At 44.4% G+C, this 23,648-nt stretch overlaps 1 protein-coding gene and 1 long non-coding RNA gene across 2 annotated transcripts in view; one reads left to right on the forward strand and one right to left on the reverse strand.

Annotated features, from left to right (window-relative positions):
* Positions 1–10,189: 10,189 nt before the first annotated feature.
* LOC148057094 (uncharacterized) lies at positions 10,190–15,126 on the reverse strand. The gene is made up of 3 exons (XR_015701850.1): positions 15,016–15,126; positions 14,619–14,841; positions 10,190–10,383 (listed from the first exon to the last, which is right to left on the reverse strand). It is a non-coding gene; the product is annotated as an uncharacterized LOC148057094 (long non-coding RNA).
* Positions 10,820–23,648, forward strand: part of OSBPL5 (oxysterol binding protein like 5) — a 182,328-nt gene continuing 169,499 nt past the window's right edge. The window contains exon 1 of the mRNA XM_087745732.1: positions 10,820–10,996. Coding sequence (XP_087601858.1) covers positions 10,982–10,996 — 15 coding nt within the window. The 5' untranslated portion in view covers positions 10,820–10,981. The remainder of the gene's footprint in view (positions 10,997–23,648) is intronic.

Genomic DNA, 23,648 nt, shown 5'->3' on the forward strand with positions numbered 1-23,648 from the left:
TTAGGGAGGTTTTAAATGTGCCTTTTAAAGCATCCGGCAACATCTGCTGAGTTACTTTGGCTTCTTCTATCTCTAGCCTGAAATACTGCGAGATTTCAATGCAAAGCTCTAGTGATAGATATATAATTTTTTTACAAGCACAGCTATAATGGAGATGGGTGTGCGAGGGAGCTTCAGCAAATGCTCTAAATCTACTGGAAGACGTATCCAAAACTACCCAGCTGCTCACAAACCCGTCTGCCTTTGAACGAGGAATAAATCAAACCTAGAAATAACGCTTCACATCCAAGCTTCCCACGCTCATATATCACCATTGGTGCCGTGGAAGACGTGCTCCGAGCAGGGTCTGGCCGGGCTGAAAGGCTCCCGGCTGCTGCCCCCCGGCCTGAGGGACACTGCCAGCGCTGACGGTGACAGGACAGGTTGGCAGATGCTGGAGGAAAGCTGAGCTCTGGAGGCCATTTATAGGCCAGTTACCAAAATACTGAGAAAAATAAGGATCAATCAAACCTTTAAAACCATTGTAACTTAATAATATGATATGTCTAAAGCTATTGAACGGTTTTTCTTCTGCATGATGATCTCCTAAAACGTGACTGAGATGCCAGCAAAATAGATTTCATAGTGTTAGTCACAGTGAGACCATCAATATTTTCATTTGTCAAGCTCATTGCCAGCACATTAGTACCAGTCGTGTTATTTCTGCTAAGGCACTTGATGCTGCCACTTGGTATTTTGAAAATGAGCTTTTTAGGCTTTTAGAAAGCATTTCTTTTAAAAAATGCCACCAAAGATTTGAACAGTTCCACAGTACCTGAAAAAAAATCTTTCTTGGGAATTTCTTTCCATTTTACTTTTTCACCATTTGGACATTTTTTTAAAGCAATTTAAAGTAAAGATCACATCGACTGTTTCAATCAGGATTTACGAGTATATTCCATTTTTGTTTCTCTAAAATGTGTTTTGTAGTTAAGGGGACTGAAATACTGAGAAATCCAAAGAAAGCACCCATTTCAGTCACATGTGGAACAGGACCTTATCCCTGCTCCCCTACCCTCGCAAGTCAGACGAGAGGGAACAGAGGCATACCCACAGCAAAGAGCTTGCACAGGGCCTTAGCAAACCAAGCTTACTTTTTTTTTTTTTTTTTTTTTTTTGAGCAAAACTAAGCACCAAGTTAGAAAATGGTGGGACAGAGACTAGGGAATCTGAGGATGTCAATCAGTAATATCCCTTTAAACTCTCTGCAGATGGTAACCTGAGCTATCTAGAACGGAAGACAAATTACTGTAACACCGATAGCTCTCCTACACATAGATTTTGGTATTGAAATAGGTCAATACATATATATTTTTTCCACAGTATTTTCTTATCTGATTTATTGGTTTGAGTTAGGGCCTTTTTCTAAGCAGCTGTGGAAAGTATACGCTTTTTCCTGAAGAGCATTGCTCTGAGCCATCCACCATGTGTATTTAGGTACTCCACTTTCCACTTCACAGACAGAAATTAGAGGGTTCTTTAAAATTTTTTGCATCTAGCCGAGTTAGTCCAATGTGATGTAAGTGTGCATGGCTGGGTAGGCTGAAATTTTACAAGTCAGTCTGAGGAAGGCAAAATGTTACTACCAAACCAGAGCCTCAAGGCTCTCTCAAAGTCACTGGCTTTAAATGATATTAGAAGTACATGGAAGTATTATTCTATAGAATATGGCCAATTGGTTCCAGATGAAATATGACTGTAGTCGCAATTTATTAAAGTGATCAATATGTTGTAAGTGCTTTTACTAGGTAGAGCCAGAATCTATGTGAAAGCACAACCACCAGCACCACTGTCTGCAGAGGCTGCTCTCTCTGCACTCAGAGAAAACACGACACCGCAATTTTTCCCAGGATTGGTCAGCGAACATTTCAACTTTCGAGGACTTTGCTATTTAGTTTGTTTTGGAAAAGGCAGGATGGCTCTGGGGGAGTCAAACTGGCTGCTTTCTGGGCTGGGGACAGAGCTGCTGAGGAGGGAAGGACCATCTGATGAGAGTTCGCAATCAATGATATGACCAGAGGCAGGAGATAAATATAACTAGTGGCTGAGTGAGGCACAAGACAGCGGTGTGATGACCACGGTCACCCTAATAAGCAGCATTTGCAATTGTCCACCATTTTCTGGACTTCTCAGATAGATACAAAATTTTTCGGAGACATTTGAAGGCAGTTTTGCAAAATGTGCACAAGTAGTTCCTTTCAGGAAAACGAATGGAGTGGGAATAAAATCAGAGGGGTTTGTAGGCGATTCAAAGCCTGGACAATGAATGTTGGTATCATTAACAAAGACACACAATCACCTATGAAATACCACAAAAAGGACTGGCAAAATGAATTGACATCTTTGCCAGCAGCTGTGTTGTGGGGCTGAATTGCTTTCCCACACACTGGAGGAAGCAGAATACGTTCTTGCTGTGCCGGAGCTGAGGGGCTGCGGTGGGGAAAACCTGCGTGTTTCACTACAGGGGTACACTGCAAATGTTTGCAGAAGTGAGGCTGTGGTGCCTCTTCTTGTTTCATGCAACAGAGAAGGGGAAAAAATAAAGCATTTCCACATAGTTAAATAATTCCGTTGCAGCCAATATAACATCTTAATAACCTGGGACTGTACCAGAAACCAGCAGGCAAACAGCAGGGTGAGATTAGTGTGGAGTCTCTCATCAGCCTCCACAGGGAAGGCATCATGCTCCAAGCTGACAGTGGCCTTTTAACTTTGCTGGTCTGTAAGGAAAATTCTTACATGCTAATAGTCAAATTATGATTTCCCATGATTGAAAGGCAGGAGCTGCTAAGCATAACAAAGTGAGCTTCCCCTGCTCGCTAGGACATCTGCCAGCGCTGTGATCAAATCACGGCTTTCCTTGGCCCACAGTCAGGAGCAAACTGCATATTCTTGATCAAAAGCGTAGTCTGCTTGGGCGGAAATGGTTTAATTATTGGTGACAAATCTGACAAAAGTCCTCTGAAGTGACAGTCTTGGGATGGCTCAGTATTTGCATATGGGGGAATCAATTGACTAATTACAGCAAAATAACCTCACCAATGAAACTTAAACATAAGGCGGGGGTTGGAGCTGTGCAAAGTCATAGGCAGCAGGCGTGAGGGTGGCCAGGCTAGGGGGACTTGCCAGTGCTAAAGACTGTGGGTGGGGGAAGAGACATTTGGGGTAAATCAGTCATCTGAGGATGTGCCTGGTTTGGTTGATGTGGTTCTTGCTATGCAAAAGCAGCTGAGGGGCCAGCCCAAGAAGTCACAGTGGACAGAGCAGCGTTTCACTGGGGTGCCTTGCCAGCCTTTCAAAGAAGCTGGCAGGTCTCTGCCTCCCTGGCATGGGCTGGTCCCCAAGCAGAGCCACAGCACAGGCAACCAGGAGACACAATAGGGCCGCAACGGATGGGAAAACCCAGAATAACTCATACAGTTAACTGAAATGCCAGCTGCTCCTTGTAACTTCACATGAAAGGCAGAAAGCAAACAGAAAACATGGTGGTGATCAGGGTCTTGCTACACCTGGGCAAGTCCCTCTGCCCTGGAAGCTGACTGGTTTAGTTGCAAGGAGGGGTTTGTGAGCAGCCTGTGTACGCCTGCTGTCTCCAGTCCTCCCTGCTCTGCTGGTAAACCAAAACCGGGCAGGCATTCTGAATGCAGCTGCAGGACTGCTGCCTGCTAACGGGTGTGGGGAGGACTCATTTCAGAGGAGGAAGTCACGGCACCCAGATGGATTCCCCTTTGGCAGCAGATGAAAGCTGTGCGGTTTCAGAACAAAGAGCTTGATTTTTGCATGTAGGAAATTAAGAGATCAGCTGTGTAATATTATGCAAGTTGGAGGGGAAGCCTTAAAAGTTAAAAAAAGCACATTATACTTGATGCATTCACCAGTGATGCTGACTGAGGCATTCTACGCTAACTGAAGTTGCAATACTGTGCAGGTGAGGGCGCTGGGCCAGCAGAACAGCGGTGACAACAGATTTATACCTCTTCTCCACTGCTGCACATCACTGTTACTAAATGGAAGAGAAAGTTGGTTTTTTTTTAACAGGAATCTATTTGTGGCTGTTAGGAAATGGGGGCTGGAATAAAATGCAAGCAATGGTATCTGGTACTTAAATTACAGAAGTCAGTAATAATTTCCTACTTTTCCTCAGTTTAGCTGTGCCTATGGACTTGCATGCTGGGGAGCTGACTCAGAAGGAGTCAAAGGTTTTCTTCTAAGGAAGGCTTCATGGCTCCCATGCACGATCCTGTTGAGCACATATGTGAGTTAAAGCAAGACTCCTGTGGCACTGGCAGTTGAGAACAGCTTTTAAGAAACTGGCTCACAGAAAAAGCTACTGTGCTGTACGTAGTACCTTATTCCATGGGTTTATACATAAGAGCACCCCGAAAACAGCGGACTAAACACAGAGGTGGTACTACTGTGGGAGCAAAGATGTACTTGCCACCCTGAGGGAACGTACCTTGAGGCACAGAGATGTGGAGAAACCCGAGTGCACTGGAGAGAGCGAAACACACAGGAAAATTGTCCATGTTGCCCACAGAAACACGTGCAGCAAACCTAAAGAAGTATAAATAGTGGAGAGACAATCACAAAGCTAACAGGAGAGAAAAGAACAAGTGCAAGGCTTGTAGTTTGATAAATAATAATATGCAGTGGGTTGACCTTGGCCAGCTGGAGACCCCTACCCAGCTGCTCTCTCACTGCCCCCCCCAACAGGACTGGGGAGAAAATAAGATAAAAAAGCTCATGGGCCAAAATAAAGATGGGGAGACTGCCTGTCAATTACCATCATGGGCAAAATGGACTCGGCTTGGGGAAAATCAATGTATTGTGTATTAAAACAGGTTTGGATAGCAAGAAACAAAGACAAAACACACACATACACACACCCTTTTCCTCAGGCTCATCTTTGTTCCTTCATTCCCAGCTCCTCTGCCTGGGGCGGCGCAGGGTGATGGTGAGTGGGGCTGCCACCAGCCATCACGGTCCCTCTCTGCCCTCTTCCCCTCCTCACACCTCCCCGAGCGGTGGGAAGGGGGGTCCTTTCTCTGGCAGCCGAGCTCCCCCCGCCCCTCCTCCCCCTCGGCCTGGCTGCCGGCAGGGCCGTTCCTCACACGTTGTCCCTCGCTCCTCCCTGCCCGTGAGGCGTTCTGCCCTTTCTGGAGAACGTTTTTCCAGCGGTGCCCTCGGCCTGGCTGTCGGGCTCGGTGGTGCCCTGTGGTGCGGCTGTTGAGGAACCGGCTGGAACCGGCTGTGGCCAGCGCAGGGCAGCCCCCGGCCGCCTCTCCTCACAGCGGTCATCCCGCAGCCCTGCTGCTGCCAAAACCCGGGCACCGACACCCGGCATGGACCACCTCCTTGCCACCATGCCGCCATTAGGCCTGGGCTCCTCATCCAACCTGGCCACCATGTCCAATCTGCCCTGCTCCCTCCATTGCTCGGGACAGGACAGGCACGGCCCTGCACCTGCCACCCAGCCCTGAGGCGGCACCCAGCCCTTGTGTCTCCTGGCCGGTAGGTCTACCTTCTTCAGACATTTCCCTCCAAACAGCAATGAAGTGAAAATGTTGCTGAGAGTCCCATCCCAGACAAGAGTGCCCTCAGGGCCTGCTGGGGCTGGCGTCTCCCAGGGGTGGGCGGGAGGGGACGCTGAGGCGGCTCCTCGGGGCCCGCACCACTTTGGGGGCTGAGGGGAGGGTCTTTCGGAACTCACATTGGGATTTCTGGGGCACGCGTTGGTGGCTGCACCACACTTTTTGGGGTACACCAGTCTCTCCCCAACCCACAGCACCTGCTCGGGGGGTAGGAGGGTTGTTAGGGAGCCCACAGGGGAAGCTGAGACTTCCATGTGTAAGCCTCCTGGTCTAACACCGTGCTCTTAAGCCTTCCCAAGGTCTGAACCAAACCAGTCAGTAAGCATGCAGGATTTTGGTTCCTCTGGCAGAAGCTGGCAATGCCCAGAGCTGGTCCAGGCCACAGGCTCACACCTTTGAGAGTGATGAAAGGCTTGAGTTGATGAATTGTGCTGATTGATCCTCGTGCAAGTGGAAGGGGAAAGGGGGCGAGGGTGGAGGGATTAATGAATAATTAAACACTGAGACAGAGCAACATACATAATGCATGATAAATTAGTCCAAGCAGAACAGAGGAAGCATGGGTAAAGTATGTTGTTTCAACAAGCATAAAATGGGATGTGACAAGGTATTTATGCCAGAACAGCTGTTTGCTACAATTTTTCATTTATACGGATTTCCTCCCCCTTGCAGTTAGGGGTTCTGCCTAGGGTGGGACAGAAATCAGCAACTGAGCTGGAAAATAGATTTGCTTCCTGCTGTGTCCCAGTCCAGCACGCTCCCTGCCTGGGACATCTCCCTGCTTGCTTAGTACTAGACTTTCCTATTTGATAATCTGATGCAATATTTCCTGTGCTGAGAGTCGATCCGGTTGTTTGGGCTGCAGTTTGATTGCGGTTAAGACAGGTAGGGTAATGCTCATAACTCCATGGAAACCAAGAGGCCCGTGTTGACTCACTCTAGCCTTTTCTGATCCCAGTTTCCCCAAATGTCTTCTTCCTTCCAAACTGTATTTGCTGTTACAACATAAATTATTTATGTTTTAAGATGTTACATTCATTACAGATGGTAATGAGGCTGCCAACCAGAGGGCATCAACTCTATACTGCTGTGTCAAACTGATTTAAGGGTGTTGTGTGCGTAAATAAAAAGCCAGTCCCTTCCTTTGTTTAAACCTGGCAGGTCTGTTCAAATTCAGTTTTCCTGTAAATAACACTAAAGGCCAAAAGCTGCATTATTAGACTTGCAAAGTTCTGAGCAACATGACTTTTTTTCACCATGAATCACTTAAGGTCTCCTTTCCTGTGTTAATGGATAAGCTAGGTATTTGTCATGATATATCACAGAACAGCATACACAGAAGGTGTTTATTACTGACAGCTGGTACAGCTACTCTGACACACAAAAACCACAGCTTTGACAGAGCTGGCTTCATCCCTTTTGCTCATCATGGGCTGCACCTGGAGTAGGATTGTGTGAAGCCACCAGGAGCTGAGCACTGAGCCTTTCCTACCCCTCCTGCACCCTTCACACGAGGGCTTACTGAAACAGCAGTCCTTCGATCTTGTCTCTCCTTCCAAGCTCTGCCCACTCCAAAGCAGCCTACCCACTTAAAGCAAGGGCCACTGGATGTCATGCCTGCTGACCTGCCTGCTCCAAGAGAGGGTATCCTACTTCTCACAGGTGTAAACAATACACAGGGAAATAATTTTCTGTTACTCTCTGCAGGCTGCATTTTTCTGCTCTTGGACTGATGCATGCTTTCTGGTATGTATTGCAGTTCTTTGCCTAGGATTGCACTTGGATTTCTCCATGTTTCTGGAGGTGACAGAACAGTACCCTCCAGCAGGGACTGCTTAGACATGAGGTGGGGAAAAAATAGCCTGAATTCTTCTGATATTGTTTTACTATTTTTTCCTATACATGCTCTTTCATCATTCCTTGCTAGAAAGGGTAAAACTATGGAAAGTGATGCTCTCCTGCTGTCACTTTGTGTGCAAAGTAGGTGTGAAGGGTTGAGTATAAGACAGCTGTCCCCCCAAAATCAGTATATTCTCTTTAAACATTGAGGTCCTCTATATAATTAAAAATATTATATATTAAAAACCATGCAAACACTGAGCCTATAAAATATGCAAAAACAGGAGGTTGCTGTTAGAAGGCTAAGAGTGCACAACCCCTTCACCGAGGACCCACCGATACGGCTGCATATTCAGGTACTGGAAGAGATGGGGAAGAGGGAAGCAGCTTTTGATCTTGCGTTACGGAGAAGCTTAATGCATTTTTAACAGCCTTAGCTGTAACTACAAAGATATGCCTTCAGTTTCTTGAAGTGTCGTAGGCTTCCTGCACACTGCTGGGTTCTCCCAGTAGTAAGAAATAGTGTAACTTTCCCAGAAGTAACGCCCTACTTCACAAAGCCATCCTAAGGATAAATGCACTAAAGAGTATAAAAATGTGCTGTGGCCAGGCAAAGCACAGCATGCTATGGAAACTCCTCAGTGAGCAGGTGAGCAGAATTCTGCTTTTTTTCTTTTCTTTTTTTTTTTTTTTTCTGTAGGGTTTTTCCCCTTCAGCTGTTGCAGTGACTCACTGATTTGCATGGCCACTCATGTTATGGTTTCTGAAAAGCTTTGAGCACACGATTGTGATGATGAAATGCTCTGTCAGCCATCTCTAATTCAGTTAGATATTTTTCTTTCTCTCCTTTCTCTTCCTAGTGCCTTGATCGAGATGGGCGTTACCACTTTAAAAGTAAAGTGGGACACAGGGATCTGAGAGAGAAAAGGAAAATTTCTGAACTCCCTGCCCTGTTCCAAATTAATTAGAGCCAAACCCACCTCAAATACATGTAGAAAGCAGCTTAGAAAATTCTCTCCATTACTGCATTTAAACACTGAAACTGAAGTTTACCATGAATGATAAACCAAATCCTGTGTTAGCAGCTCTCTGTGCAGTTTGACCACACTCCAAGCACACAGTAGGAAAAAATACAGGTATTTACCGTGTTTCTAGTGCAATGTGCGCAACTTGCAGAATAAATCAACCCAATGCTTGCCAGTGGGACGGGATACCAGCACAGCTGCCTGGCCGACCGATTTTTCTTTTATCAGCTATATGAAAATGACGAGGTTCCTGCAGGCAAGCTGCTGTGGTAACCTGCTTGGCACCCTCTGCTTTCGTATGTCACCGGTATGGGCCCTGGCCTGCTGCTGGCTTTCTGCTTTCCTACTCTGAAAGGTATGGGGGCTCCTCACTTGCTTGTCATGTTTCCCTTAGTTTTCTTAAGACGGCTGCTTCCAATAAGTATATGTCCTTCTCCTCTTTGCCCCCAAGACACTGTTTTCCTAAGCTACTACTTGACAAGCCTCTTTGCACAGCATCAAGACCCCCTTTGAGGGAGCACCCAGCATGTAATTGCCTTCACGGTGGCCTGTGCTCCCTGCCCAGCACTGCCATTGAATGGGCAACATGGCAGTGTACAGTGGCTTCAAATGAAACCCCACATTTTCTAAAGATAGCAGAAGATTCCCAGCTGGAAGAAAAGCCTGTGTGAATTGGCGTGGGTCTATGCCAGTTTACATCAAAGGAAAATCCAGATCATAAATGCTTGCACATGTAGCTTTCCAAGATCAGAGTACGAAGTCCAGGCTGTTGAATTCGGTTAGGCTATGCCTCTATGCTGCCTGATTTTAGCATACTGTGGTTCTTTAGGAGCCTCTTTTCCAGCTCACAGCCTTCAGAGCTCTGGAGGCAGCATCTTTGGTGTGTGGTCCCCCAAAGGGCTGTAGTATCAGCGTGTAAAGAGAGAAGAGGTAGCACTGTCTTGCAGAAATAAGTAAAAATACATCCATATCAAAACAGGAGATTAAAGGCAATGGCACATGAAAGGGGAAAGTGGTTATTGTTAATGACAGTCGTCTGAGCCGATGCTAATATAACCCTTTTTTCCTTACCACTTGCTTTTTTGTTAAGAAACCTCTCCCATTTCAAGATGCTGTGTAGCTTTTACAAAGTCTTAACTTTCCAAGGGTTGTCTGCACTACAGACAGCTTTGTCCTCTAATCCATGTAGGTGGGGATATGTAATGTTACTGGTGAAGACTGGATAGCATTTGCTTTTCACTTGTGTCAGGAGACTGAAATAAATGTTGCTGGAAGCGTGGGCCTTGGCCTGGACTGCCCTCAGATCGGGTGGCAAGTCAGCTTTCCAGATGAAGCACCTTGGTGCAAAACTTCTGTGGAAACAAGTCCAAATAGTTTTTACCTCAGAGAAGTTAGGAGAGGTAAAAGCCAGCAAGGGAGCAAAACAGTGCACAGACACCACCTGTGCTTTTTCTCTATTAGGATTTCATGGCAAAATGGGTCATCTACTGTCAAAATACACATTTTCAGATTGGTGACATACAGGCCTGGTCTTCCTCCTAGTGTTAATTTAGAAGTAAAGATCTCCTAAGGCCTTTCCTGACCTGCTAACATGCATAACTGCAACAAATGCCTTGTCATCTTTAGGATTTACTGTAGGTTAGCAAACACACACTAAGAATGACTTTTTTTTGTTTTTCCTAGTGAAGGCAAGACCTAAGGTTCCCCAGATGTCAGCCAGCTCCAACTGCCACCTCTGTGAAGTTTTCTTGCACGCTGGGATATTTTGCTGCTGCCGTCGGACTGGCAGGGTGAAATCAAGGGCTCTTCTGAATGGCAATGAAGTCCGGGACGAACATGTGTGTCTGAGGACAGGACGGCTTCAGGCAGCCGCTGCAGCAGGTCCAGCTCTGGAAGATAAAATAGAGGTAAGATTTCAGTGGTCTCCACACTGCCCACCACAAACAACAAGTCTGTCCTCAAGTGAATGCTAAGTTGTTTGAGCAGTAATTCCCACCGCCCCCTACAAAGCTAAGTCTGATGTGGTACCCCTGCTAGCAGCGTGAATTCACGGCTCCGGATGTCGCTATATTGCTTCCCAGCACGAGGCACCTGCTTGACTGATTTCTTTACCCTTGTCAGTGTTCAGAATAGCTGTGTATCTATTTTAGCCAAGCAAGTCAAGTGCAAGTTGTTTTTCATGCAGGATGGCTGTGTACAGCAGCACAAGCAGGGGGAAGCTGGATTTTTGGAGAGCAGACCCTTAGTATGGGGCAAAATGCTCGCCCGCACTCTGATGCTGATTTTCTTCTTTATTGGCTGCTCCTGAGTCTGCAGCCGGAGGAACGGTCTCCTGTGGAACCGCAGCTTTAGACAATTTTATTGGCTGATGAATCTGATCTTGCCTGGCCACCTTCCAGAAACACTGACTTGCCCGAGATGAGAGTGAGAGGAAGGTTGCTCTGCCTGAGGCTGTAAAGCAATTGTTTTGAGACCAACGTAACACCCATGCCTTGCTGCACAGTAAGTATATAAAGATAGGTCCGTATACACACATATATATGCGTAAAGTGCTTTATAATAGAATTGCTGACACAATTAAATGTGCAGCTCCTGTGGACTGTGTCTCGTTTGCTGCTTAATTATGTGAAAATGTACTTGGTAAATGGCTTGCTGTCACAAAATGCTCAATTAACTGTTGCAATGATCTAAGTTGAAACACTGCATTTGTCTCCTCCTCTGATTATTTCCTGTGCTGCAAGACATTGATTTAAGCTTTTTGCCACGAGAGAACAAAATACAGCTGCAAGATGTTGATCTTAAAATGTTTTCTTCGGCTTTATTCTTTTGCTAGTGGAAACTCAAAATACCAGAGCTGCTTGCCTATATTTGCTCAAGTCTTCTAAGAATTGCTGATTAATCTTGCCCTTTCTTTTTTAAGGGTAACTTCTGTGAAGTTTGATGCTATGGATTGTTTTCCAAGTTGTGCTTTGCAACAGAGCAAAAATAGGGCAGAGCTAAGGAAGAGAACGTTTTTAATGTAGCCCCCAAAGTGTGTGGTGCTCAAAGTGGCAGGATACTGCATTGCACCTACATCAGTTGCAAACAGCTCTCCAGATGAACATTTCTGGAAGAGCCTCCAAAACTATTGCTACCTCAGGAATTAATGGTTGACTCGCAGCACTAGAACAGATTGAAAAAATGCAGCTTTTTAGACTGCAGCAGCTCTATAATATTTAAAGATGCAGCTAATCCTGAGAGCACAGCATACCTGCTGCTTCAGAAGTGATACGAAATATTTTAAGTTTCACTCTAACCTGCAGTGCCCCTAATAGCCAGAGTGGAGTTGAAAACTGTGACTTTTTGACAGCTTAGGGAAGCAACCTTTTATGACTGCACTTGTTCAAAGTACCTCTTTCTCATATTCCATCGTTCTTTGTTAGGAGAAGTGGGGGAGGAAGTGGGGTGGCAGTGTTTTCTGCAAACAGATCCCCACTGAGCATAGTGCAGGGACAATGTAGCATCCTCAGGGCTAAGGCAAAGTATTGAATTAAATATGAGTAAAGCTATATACAGTCCCCAAACACTTCCTGAGCTAGAACTTTCCGTACACTTGGGCTGTGCTTTGATGGCAATGATGCTTTTCTTCATTCTTCTTCCTGAGGGCAATGGGGGAACCTGAGCAACTTCATGATTTGCCTTGGCTGGAATAGCTTTGCAGTACCATACTGGCCTGGGATGCAATGGGTTCCTTAAGGAGCCAGAAACAGTTGTACTGGCTATAGCCTCTTAAAATCACCTGCACCACAGCTGCCTTTCCAAGCTGTGTTGTTGTTATGTTTTGAGAACTATGGGAAGAGGACAGAGTAGGAGGGCCAGGTTTTGCAGGTGGAGGAGACACGTGCGCATTGATTTGCAGCTGTAGTTGTAAGGAAGAGTTTCCCCATTATGTCCAAGTGGGAAGGAGGGGAGGCCTCACTTGGTGCAATTCCTAGCTGTATTTCAGCTGCAGGAGGAAATAACCTTGTTGAACTGGCTCCCATGACAAATGGAATGGCAGTATAGGAAGTCATGTAGCTCTGTTATCAGCTGCGGTTACGAGAGTGAAATAGGACCTTATCTTAATGAGAAATGATGTGGCAAATGTGTTTTAGTATGACTTTGGTGCAATTGTGCCAGGTTGCATTGACAAACTTTGGTGCTGTGTCTTCTAAACATTCATTTTGTTAGCCCTGTAAATAGTCTAAACTACTTTTTTGCTTGCTCCTGTGTTGCTGCACTACTCCTGCTCCTGTTCTTGCTGGCTAAGGCTTCTAAGGGAGCCATGGGAAGCTGTCATTCATTCTCATTGGACTTCAAACATCCCTTCTAGAAATCGCAGGCACTACCATTATATGGAAGGGGAGGCAGGATCTGCAGAACAGAATTATCTAGTTTTATAGATGTTTGTGATTTCCTGGGATTTTGTTGTGGAATTTCAATTAGGGCTTCTTTCAGGTTAAGATTTAAGTTTAATACATGTGGAAAACGTAGTTATTGACATACCAGCTCGGTACCTGTTCACCCTCCTGGAAAAGTTTTTTGTATTGATGTCAGGCATGCATCTGTGAAGTTGCAAACTGTGGCTGTTGTAGTTGTAATACTTAAAAGGAAGGAAAAGGGGAGGAAACTGTGTATGAAGTTGTGAATTCTGCTAGTCTTAGGTTTAAATGAGAAGCATTTGAAAGCAACCCATGGTAGAAATGGAGCTTTACCCTGTTACTGGTATGCTGCTGGTGTGTTTCTGGAAGACAGCAATTGTGCAAAAGCTAAATACAGGCTGCTGATTTAGTTTTGGAGCATTTGCAATCACTCTAGGTGCCACAATAGTTAAAATGCTGGTGACTTCTGTCACTGTCAGGCCAAAGGTAGAGGTGGCCTCACTTTGGGAACCCGTGGAAGGGATACCCAAGGAGCATTCCTTGTGCCTGCACTGTGCAGGTGGCCTCTGTGAGCAGTCCCCAGGAAGCGAGGGTGGCTTGGGGCCCTGTGGTAGGGCAGGGGAGGAGGACAGGTCACATCGGATGCATCGCCCTTTCCTGGCCTGCCCCACAGCTCATGGGAGTGCGAAGGCCACGACTGCAGCCAGCCTCAAAACAGCATGGCGTATTTTTGTTGTTCCGCTGTCAGTCATTTGGTGCGGTGCTCTGCACCCCAATCGCCTCCCTCAGCCTTGTAAATGTGCCAGGATCCTGATCTCTCATCTGGCTTTTTTAGTAGATAAAAGATAAGGGCATTTCTAGCCCTTTTGCCTTGAGGGGAGAAATGGAGAAAAGTGGAAAAATCTCAGAAGAGGAGGCAACTAAAAATATCGTAAATCTTGTGATCTTTGTTAATGGTTATATTTGATAATTCTGTATAAACCGATCTGAGAGAAAACGGTGGTTCTCAGGCTTTTAAAAAAGCATTTCTTTGGAAATGTTTTGTTTTTAAATTAAGATGTGAGTGAAGAAAGTGGAAATATATAGATTTGTATTTTGACAGCTTAAAATAGCTTTTGTGCAATGCTTTTACAATATGTAAGTTTAGAATGTGGACTTGCAAATTACAGTAGTATTTTAAAGTACTTAAAATTCAGAATGACATGTAAACTGACTGCAGTGATTTTATTTTTATCTTGGTTGGTTTTGTGTTAGTTTGGATGTGAATTTGTATTTCTGTATATGTATATAAACATAATCCTATTAACATGTATGTAAGTAGGAAGCTGGTAGGCAATGTGTTTACATATATATCAGCATATTATTGAGCCATAATATGAAATATTTACTACCAATATCCATTTGTAAACCTGATGTGCTGTGAACTCATGGTAGGAGTAATAAGGCAAGAAACTGTTTATACTCTGTGATACAAATAGCCAGATCAACAATGGGAATGAAAACCGGAATATTGTTTTTCAGTTTTAATTACAGTCTGACAAATGGTGCATTCATTTTTCATTGTTAATAAATGGCCCATATGGCATCCTTTGATCACATGCTCTGCAGCTTCTGCAACAGTAAGGCACTTATTTTCAGGGAATACAGAACATAACATTTAATCTGGGCTTTTTGAGCAGAAGATTGTCTTGAGTAAGAAAATGGACACTACCAGGAGAAGGTACCTTAGGTAGCTTAGAGTTTTCCAGTCTGAAGGCTTCGTGCATGTGGCACACAACTCAGCAGCAGAGTCAGCAACTTCCTCACGTTCCAAATCAAACTGGGTAAAAGCAGGAAGGGTTTTTCCTCTGCAGCAAATTTCATTCTTTCACAGAATGTGTGAGGATGGTTTTTCCATGGTGCACAATCTGGATTCCAGGATGCCTGGCATGCAGGGACAGCTAAAAACTAACCAGAGAAGGGGGCTTCATTTAGAAAGCAAAGCAAAATTAGAATTTCTTTGTGTGTGAGAAATATGCATCACAAAAAACAACCCCAACTCAACCCTCCCTCCCGCCCCTCACCCCGCACACCTCGGAATAAAGACAACCTATTTGCTTTTAATCGCAGTATTTATCATACCTTTTAGAAACAAAACTGAAATCCATAGCCAGGACACCAGCTGGAGACATTCAAGAATATCTCCATGCAAATACCATCTTGGAAAGCAAAGCTTGCTGAAATTTGCTCGTTATTATCTTCAGAGCATTGCTGTCGGGGAGAAAACAGGAGCGAGGCGACAACTAGTGTCCCTGTTTTCTACACCCACTGTCACAGCAGATGGATGTGTGATAGGATCTCTCCAAAGCAGCTCGCGTCCTCCTTTACAGTGTAGCTCTTGTAGCCGCTTTGATCTGAGTGGGCAGCCAGTGTTTGGGACATTCCTGGGATGTTTCTACCAGAAAATGATACTGATCATGCACGACTCATATCTTTAATGTAATCTTATGTGTTTACAAAGCATGTGTCTATGTATGCTTCTGTTTCCCCGAACACAAGAGGTTTCCTCCCTCACAGTTTTCATGTGACCCTTCCAGGGGCAAGGAGATGCAGGGAGGAGAGGAGGGATAGCCTATTGGTCTCGCTTTGGGAAAGCTTCATCAGTAAAATAGCAACCTATGACCACTCATAACCTGCTGCAATACTGTCAGCCCCCCCGGAGTAGTTTGAATTTCTGGTCTGACGGTAGCAAATGACCAAACTGCACAGTCTCACCCATTGCTCCATATAAGCAATCATAGAAACAACATGATAGCTTAAAACCCAAGGCAGATGGTGCGTTTCCGTACCATGCATCATTTCATATGTGTGATGAAACGTGGCTGGCTAAGTGTGTCCAGATGGGCATTGCTCCTTTGATGAAGAAATCATTAAAATGTGGCAATTTGTGGGAATCTAGGCTAAAATAAGCTCTCACATGGAGCATTAGTACAAGGCACAAAGTTGAAAAAATCATTCTCCACATATGTAACTAAATTGGCAGGAAAAAAAATCTTTAAAAGATAGTGTAATCATTTAAGTTACTGCTTCATGGAACTCAAATATAAGGCACTTAAAACACTGTGAAAACAAGGAGTGTTGTGAGCTTTCAGCCAATGCTCTAGTGCTAATATATAAAATGCTTCCCCAACATACCTGATTTCTCCTTTCAGCTGACTTTTTAGGAAGGATTTTTGAGGAAAATGTTCTATCTGATGTTACATGACTATAATTTTCAGGCTAGACTACAGAGGGATTATATACTTGTTATTTCGGTTTCCTTTTAGAGAGTTCTGCAATGTTTCATAAATCCAGATGACCGGTACAGGTTTTAGGGAATACATAATTTGCCACGTGGAATATATACTGGTCACTACCTCTGCTCTTAGAGGAGATGGCAGCTAACAAAAATGATGCCTGACAGGCTGTTTTGAACTGTGTGGAGTGATGTGTCATCTCCTCAGGCTCCTGTAAATTGATGTAGCTCAAGATCGGGGTAAAATGTTTAAAGTTGTCAAAAGTAGCTTTAAAGCCACTGACTTTCTAACTTTTAAAAGTGGTTTAGACAGTAACTTACGCTGTTGAATCCTGTAATCACCTTTGAAATGTTTTTCTAGTCCATCTTCCTTGAATGAATAGAAAGTTCTTTATTTATCAGAAGTAAAAAGTGCCTAACTTTGGCCACACAGCATTGCTGATCATGAACTTGTTGAAATGTTACCTGTGAGGAGTAAAATTTGGAAGTGACTTGCTGAACTGATGAGATTGTCAGGGACAGTAATGTGTAAATGCCGCAACTTTTGTAATATAAATGATTAGGTTTGAAACTAAGCATGGAGGGAAAATGCGCTTGTCTCACGAAAGGAACAGTGAGCACTTGAATGGTTTTTCCTTCTTCCAGAATCCATGCCAGAAACAGAAATTTCCTCAAGCAGTTCTATCACAGCAGATTAGGTTTTTATATTAAATGTTCTTGCCTGAGCTGCAAACCAAACCTCGTTCCTCTTGCTCTTATTTAATATGGTGGACATGAAAGTTTAATATAAAAATATAAAAAAGGAAACGTTTAGTCAACCTCTTACCCCCCTTTTGTGGTACAAGGCTCTGTGTGGGTGGACGGACAAACATCCACCTGATTTGTTTTCAAGTTTATGTCATATATCAGCTCCGATATATAGGCATCACACTTTTCATCAGAGTGTCACAGAAATGTCATGAAGACCCTATATGGGTGGTGATTTCTGCCTGAGAGCGAAGGTAACAAACTTGTCCCAGTCAAGTTTGTGATATATATAGACACCCACTGCAGCAGCTTGCACCAGCACAAGCCCTGAGTGGCAGGTAGGCCACGCGGCTATGTCTCGGCAGTGAGTCCCTACTTCATACGGCAGTTAAGCTGCACTGGCTTCAGGACGTTATTGCATCTGCATCAGGCATTTGCATTGGTGCAGTGGCTGCGTTTCAGGCTTTCCCTGAATGCTGCAGAAATGCACCAGCTGGTCCCAGGAAAAGTCTCATCTGTGCGAAGTTTTGAAAAAAGATGTTTCGATTTCTGAAAAATAAAATGAAAAGGGAAGTAACACTGAGTAATCTGGGAGATGTCTTTCTATCCGGGCTTTATTAACAATCATTTCCTGCTGTGGCTATTTGTGTACATTTACTGAGCCCAGCAGAGCTATTTTCCTTGCTCTCGTTTTGTCTCATAAAATTCCAAAGTATAGAGCTGTCATCACTCGTGCTTGCCAGGGATGAAATGCTGGTGTGATGTAATTTAACTATAGGCAAGGTGGCTTAATTAACACTTATGGTTTGTCTTTAATAGGCGGGTTTAGGATATGCATTTTTGTTTTTTAGTAACTTTCAATTTTTCTTTTACATCTTTCCTTTTCCACTGTAGCAGTGGAAAAAGCTCATGTGCTCTTTAGCTGTCATATGACCATGCAGCTCCACAGAGGGACAGAGAAGGCTCTGTTCAAGAAAAGTCAATGTATTTGGGGCAGGACTTAGCAAATTAACTGGGAGCCTGTTTTGCTAAAGGCTGATTTATGCCAACAGAGAGATCCTCATACAGTGTGAAGCAGCACTGCATGGATCTCAACAGAGCTACTCTGTTTGGTGGGGGTTAAAAATCTGGTCCCAAGTGTGTGTGATTCTCTCCTTATGCTGATGAAATTATCACCACTGCACCTGGGGAAGATTTTGCCTCTGTCTCCTCCTCTCTTTATGGCCTACCAACCCTACAATGCACTGTCTATCCCCTTGTTTTTTTGAAGGTTATCCATGCTCACGTGGCGAGCTGTGCGGCTGGGTGTTGCTGCCGGTGTGAGCTTTGATGCCACAGGCTTGGTGGCAGCGAAAGCACAGCAGCACTGGCTTTGCTGCAGCCTTACTGCCTGCAACGGGGCCCCAGGGCCTGGTTTGTCCAGCTCAGCCCATGCTGCCATCTCACTTACTGCTCACTTGGTTTGCCTCCACATACCAAGAGTGTGCTTTCCTCCCTGCAGCATGGCATATTGAGGAGGCAGGAGTTATTCTGAGATGTATTTCCCTGCCAGCAGTGGCTCATCGTGCTACGTTGAACTCATTTGCTTCTTACATGTGGCAGCAGGAAAAGCCTGTCCCCATACTGCTGCTCCTGCTCAGTTTATCATTTTAAAAGACATGGTCCATTTGACTAGCACTCCTTCTGTGCTTGTAGGTTAGACAGAACTCCCTGTGGGTCAGCTTTACGTCTTCAGCTGTAAATGTAGGTCAGCTGGCTGTCGTGCAGTATGTTCCTTATCCTTAAAAGCACAGGTCCTCACACGCAACTTCACAGTACATTGCACTTGCTTGTTGTGTAAGAAAGCTCATTTTACTAGCGTAGTGAGTGGTTCAGCTGCTCTCGTGACATTAGCGGTCCTGCCAGCGTGGTAGCAAAATGTTTTTCAGTCTAGGTGTTGCAGGCGCATAACGAGAGCATTTTCTGCTGTTTCACTTCAGGGTTTTCCTGACACTATTTTGGTAAGGAGACACTGATCTCAGCCCTGTTAATGAAATTAATTATTATAGGGTGTGACAGTTGGTGCCTATAAATCAAAGCGCGTCCTTCAACTTTTCTGCTGTGCTTAGGCTCTGTTTTTTCTAATGCTAAACATAAGATTTGTTCATTCCTGCATCCTAGGGAGCCCATCAGAAGTTTGAAGTCTCGATGTGAAAGAGGTTCTCACGAGCTTGCGAGGAGCCAGTTGGGTTCAGTTACACTGCTGAAGGACCTGCTGTTTCCTTTATAGCACACATTTGGTTTACATATCCCTGCCTGCAGACTCTAATCTTAGATATGACACTTAATATGCTTTGAATTTTTTTTTAGCCCAGTTTCCTAAGAAGTTGAGGCTTATGCAATCCTTATGCAAAAGGAAAAGCCCCAAAAGCTTCCCAAAAAAGACAGCACAAACCAGCCAATGGGTTCATGAATTGGAAAATGTATTTGGAATTAAGTTTCACACAGAAGAAGGTGGGTGGTGTGGAGCTCCCTTTGTCCATGGCTGCAGGGACCTTCCAGCTGCTCCTGGGACCATGGCAGGGTACAGACTGGGGCTCTGGATGACCTCCAGAGGTCCCTTCCAACCTCAACCATTCTGTGATTCTGTTGTCCGTGCAGTATTAACTTTTCAGCAAAGTTCAGCTCTCAAAGGCAAACAAGTTATATGACAAGTGTCTGCGCTGAGGAGAAGGCTGTAGCATGGATGGGGCAGTTGGATGTCTTGATTAGCACAACTGTGCTTGGACTCACCAAGTGTTCATGATCCCATAGAGCCACTGATGGTTGGTGGATATAGAAAGGAGTAAGGGAATACACTGGAGGGGAGATACATGGAAATACAAGACCTATTAGGGGTCTGTGGGGAGATAAGGAGGTGGTGCATCAATGCACAGGATATTTCTGGACTTCATTACTTCTGCTGGCAGGACAACTTGTCTGCAGTGTTCAGAGAGAAGGAGATGCAGATGTGGCTATGGTAGCTAACCAGGAAAGTAGTGTGGTTCCTTTTGTGTATCTTACATTTGTCTTCAACAAAGCAAATTTGCGGAGACATCATTGGTGTGGCCAGCAAAACAAACATAGTCTATTTGTAATATAGTAAACCCTCTATTCAAATATAAGATAGGGCAGAATTGTCTTTTTAACAAATGGAAATGTCTTAAAAAAAAGAAATTATTTTTTCTCCCAAACTGGAATTTCTTAATAACTGAGACTTGAAATATTACTGTTCTATTGAAATGAATTTATTTGGCTACCAGAAAGAGTAAAACAAATTCAGGAAAAACTAAGAAAAGTTTTTTTTTTTAAAAAATGATTGCATTTTTTTAAGAAAATATCCCTGTATAGTAGATTATTGAGATTATATGAGATGAAGTCAAATCCCATTAAAAATTGCTTGGCTCCCTTGCTTCAAAAGCAGGATACTACTTTATCCTGCTCGTGAATTTTCAATTTACTGCCTTTTTTTTTTTTTTTTAACCTCTGTCTCCTCCTCCTTGAGCACAAAACAGAATGCAATACCCCACATGGGAAACTGAAATCCCAAAATTTTACTGAAAAAAAATCTGCTAAAGTGATGCCAATTTAATAAGTCATTTGCAGGGCCTCTTCTCTTAAAAGAAACTCCTAAGGACATCCTTAAGATCAGACTGACCTGTTACCTCTGAGATGATAGGCTGTCCTTCCTGGAAGACACTCAAAATAAGACAATAGCTAAACCTTTGAAAAAAGCAATCTCAGACTTTGGGGCAGAATTTTGCCTGGCACCATTCGGTGGGGCACTGCCAAAGCCAGACGAGTTCATCACCCAGCAGGTAACCAGCCCCATCGGCAGATAACAGTGGCATTCGTTGATCACTTACAAAGACAACTGCCATTCAAGCTTCATTCAACTGTAAGTAAATACATGGTGCTTGCAGAGAAGTTACCATTTTCCTGCAGCAGAAAATCAGTCAATTTGGAACTTTAACCAATTTTTTTTCACAAAATTACAGGAGAATAAAATAATAGAGCTTCATAATGGAAATGATGTAGCATTAAATATGAATTGTCTGTTGCCTCCCTGTAAGAAACAAAAGACATTTTGTATCTGTCAATATATGTAAAAACCCTGTATTTTTTTCCTCATTTCCCTAACCATAAATGGCAAATCTTCAAGAGTAACTCTATGTATCTTAGCAGCCATTTCCAGCTGGGAAAGCAAGCATTGCTGGTCAGATGTTAGAGCACTGCCCCAAGAAAATGAGGGGGAAAGTCTGATCAAGGGCCAACTGCTGAGAATATATTACCAGTCTGGAGGTGTGACAGGCTGCCCAGCCTGTAGTGGAAAGCAAAGGCAAGCCTGTCCAACTTGGCTCTGGGTCCCCCATCAAAAAACCACTGGCAGGGTATGTTGCAGCTTTCTGCTTTCATGCTCTTTGCTCTGCCAGCCAGGGATTTGCTCTTCCCTCTGCCCCTCATGGTGCAGCAGGATGCAGTTTGCCAAGTTCATCAGCTTCCTCTGGAAAAGGCATTTCTGGCCTGGCCATGGCTGGATGCAGAATAAGGTTTATCTGACTGTTGCCAGAGCGGAAATGACTGGAGACAGGTTTTTATGTCTTCAGGGAGAGTCCCATATACTGACCTTGGCCCAGCCTGCATCAGCTGGATCACATCCCCAAAATCTCTGGGGTGGAGAGGGAAACGGCACCCCTCTGGAGAGAGGCTGACTGGTTTTGCATGCAGAAGCATCAGCCAGGAGCAACACAAAAGAGTTGTGTAGTGGCTGTTCAGATCCTCATGAGCAATGAGATGTCAGGGGGTTCTTCCCTTGAAAGGCTCCGCAGAGAAATATTCCTCTAGAAATGCTTGGCTGGAAAGACACCTGCTATTATCATCTACTAAATAGATGTGAACTAGACTTCATTAGGAGTTTTGATGGGTCTAAGCCAATTCAGGGCAGCAATCAGACTGTGACCTAACCAAATCTGTCTCTGCTTTTCCTCCTCCGGTAACTAGCTGAAGTTCATTTGCTTTCACTATAGGAGTCTGTTTGGGCAGCAGTGAGGATGGGCAGGGAGCAGACATTCAGTGAGCAGCAGAAATGGAGAAGAAAAAGCTTTTTCCAGTGGCTGCTCTAACATCTTGAATGGTGATGGGGAAGATACATGGGCTTTTATTGTTACCGCAAACACCTGCATGTGGCAGGAATTGGGAGGGGGAAGGATCTGCCCGCTTTGCTGTCAGCTGTGGGTCAGGCTGCCAGCAGCAGATGTTAACAGTGGCTGTTTTAAATCAGACTGTATCAAGGTTTTGGAGGTGGAGGGAGTGTGCTGTTAGAGCCAGGGCAGTGGCTGTCTGGCTTGGCTGGAGGTTGGCAGAGGAAGCAAACTCTATGTGTTTCTATGTGGCCACGTCTCTGTGCTATGAATGTTAAGAGGAGGGGGAGGATGGAGTCTCCTCGGGCATTCGAACCAGGCGAGCTGAAGCACAAGGAGGGAAGTCAGGTGCAGCTGGTTTTTGGAGTCTTCTCACCAAAGACTGCAGTTTGGGAAGGACGGTGGTGGGTGGCTTGTGAGCTCTCCATCTTACCTCCTGCCAATGTGCCAGGAGAAGCAACTTTCCCATGCCACCTGACTGCAGCCCATGGATATCAGCAGCATGAGAGGACGCCATGTAGGGACACCCGAACTGCTTCCCTGTGGCTTTTTCTGGGTACCAGAAGCAGCATAACTGCCTTAGCTCAGCCCAAAACCTGGGCTAATTCAGCCTGCCTTGCAACAAGATTAATTCAGTTAGGTGGGGAGCGGTATCTGGAGGCTGTGCTGTTGTTTGCACTTGACTGACTTACCCCGGCTGTCTGCCCAGCACTGCACCCTGCTGTGGGGACCTCTTATCAGAGACGACAGCACATCAGAGGCTCTGCTGTCTGGCAGTCAGCACTGGGAGTGGAGGATGAGCAGATAAACATAATCTTTACATGAAAGAGGTTAATCAATCACTGGAACAGCTTACCAGTGCTTGTTGTGGACTCTTACACCACTTACAACTGCTAAATCAAGATGATGTATGGTTTTTAAAATATAAAATACATATGTATGAGGGAGTTCAGTGACATCTTCTGCCTTGTTCCAAACAAGAAGCCAGACTATGATCACAGTGATCTTTTCTGGCCTTATAAAAATGACTGCATACATAATTTATAGAGTTACAATGAGTATTAGAAGTATATTATTAATTTTCTCTTGAAACGTGTCTACTCTTATGTCTGGATCCTTCTTCTGACACACAAGTACATTTAATAACAAGTTAGTTCTTCATAGCTAGTTAATATGACCTTCATTTATTCTGGCACAAAATAACTAACATTTTTCCAAGTATTTCATAATCTCCTTGTAGAATTATGTATGGGAAGCTGAAGTGAAGTCTCAGAGTCCAGAAATGCTGAAGAACTGAGGACCCAATGTGAAAAAAATTGTCTCCTTAATATTAGCAGAGTTGAGCATGAGAAAGCATGAATTTTAGTAAGATCAGTATTTATGTAAATTAGGAGACTTTGAATATGGAGCCAAAATCCACTGAACAGACTGGACAAGCTTCCCTGGAAAAGGTTTCACCATGTTTCAGGCCCATTAGGTCTCTTGCTTCTTTTCCATACACCTGTTCATTGCTCCCAGCTGTGGCAATCAGCAGAAACAGTTATTTTTAAAGATGATAGGCTGTATTTTGCTAG

The sequence above is a fragment of the Nipponia nippon genome, unplaced genomic scaffold (genome assembly GCF_047370975.1).
Source record: "Nipponia nippon isolate SJK-2023a ecotype South Korea unplaced genomic scaffold, ASM4737097v1 scaffold_10, whole genome shotgun sequence".
Taxonomy (NCBI): Eukaryota; Metazoa; Chordata; class Aves; order Pelecaniformes; family Threskiornithidae; genus Nipponia; species Nipponia nippon.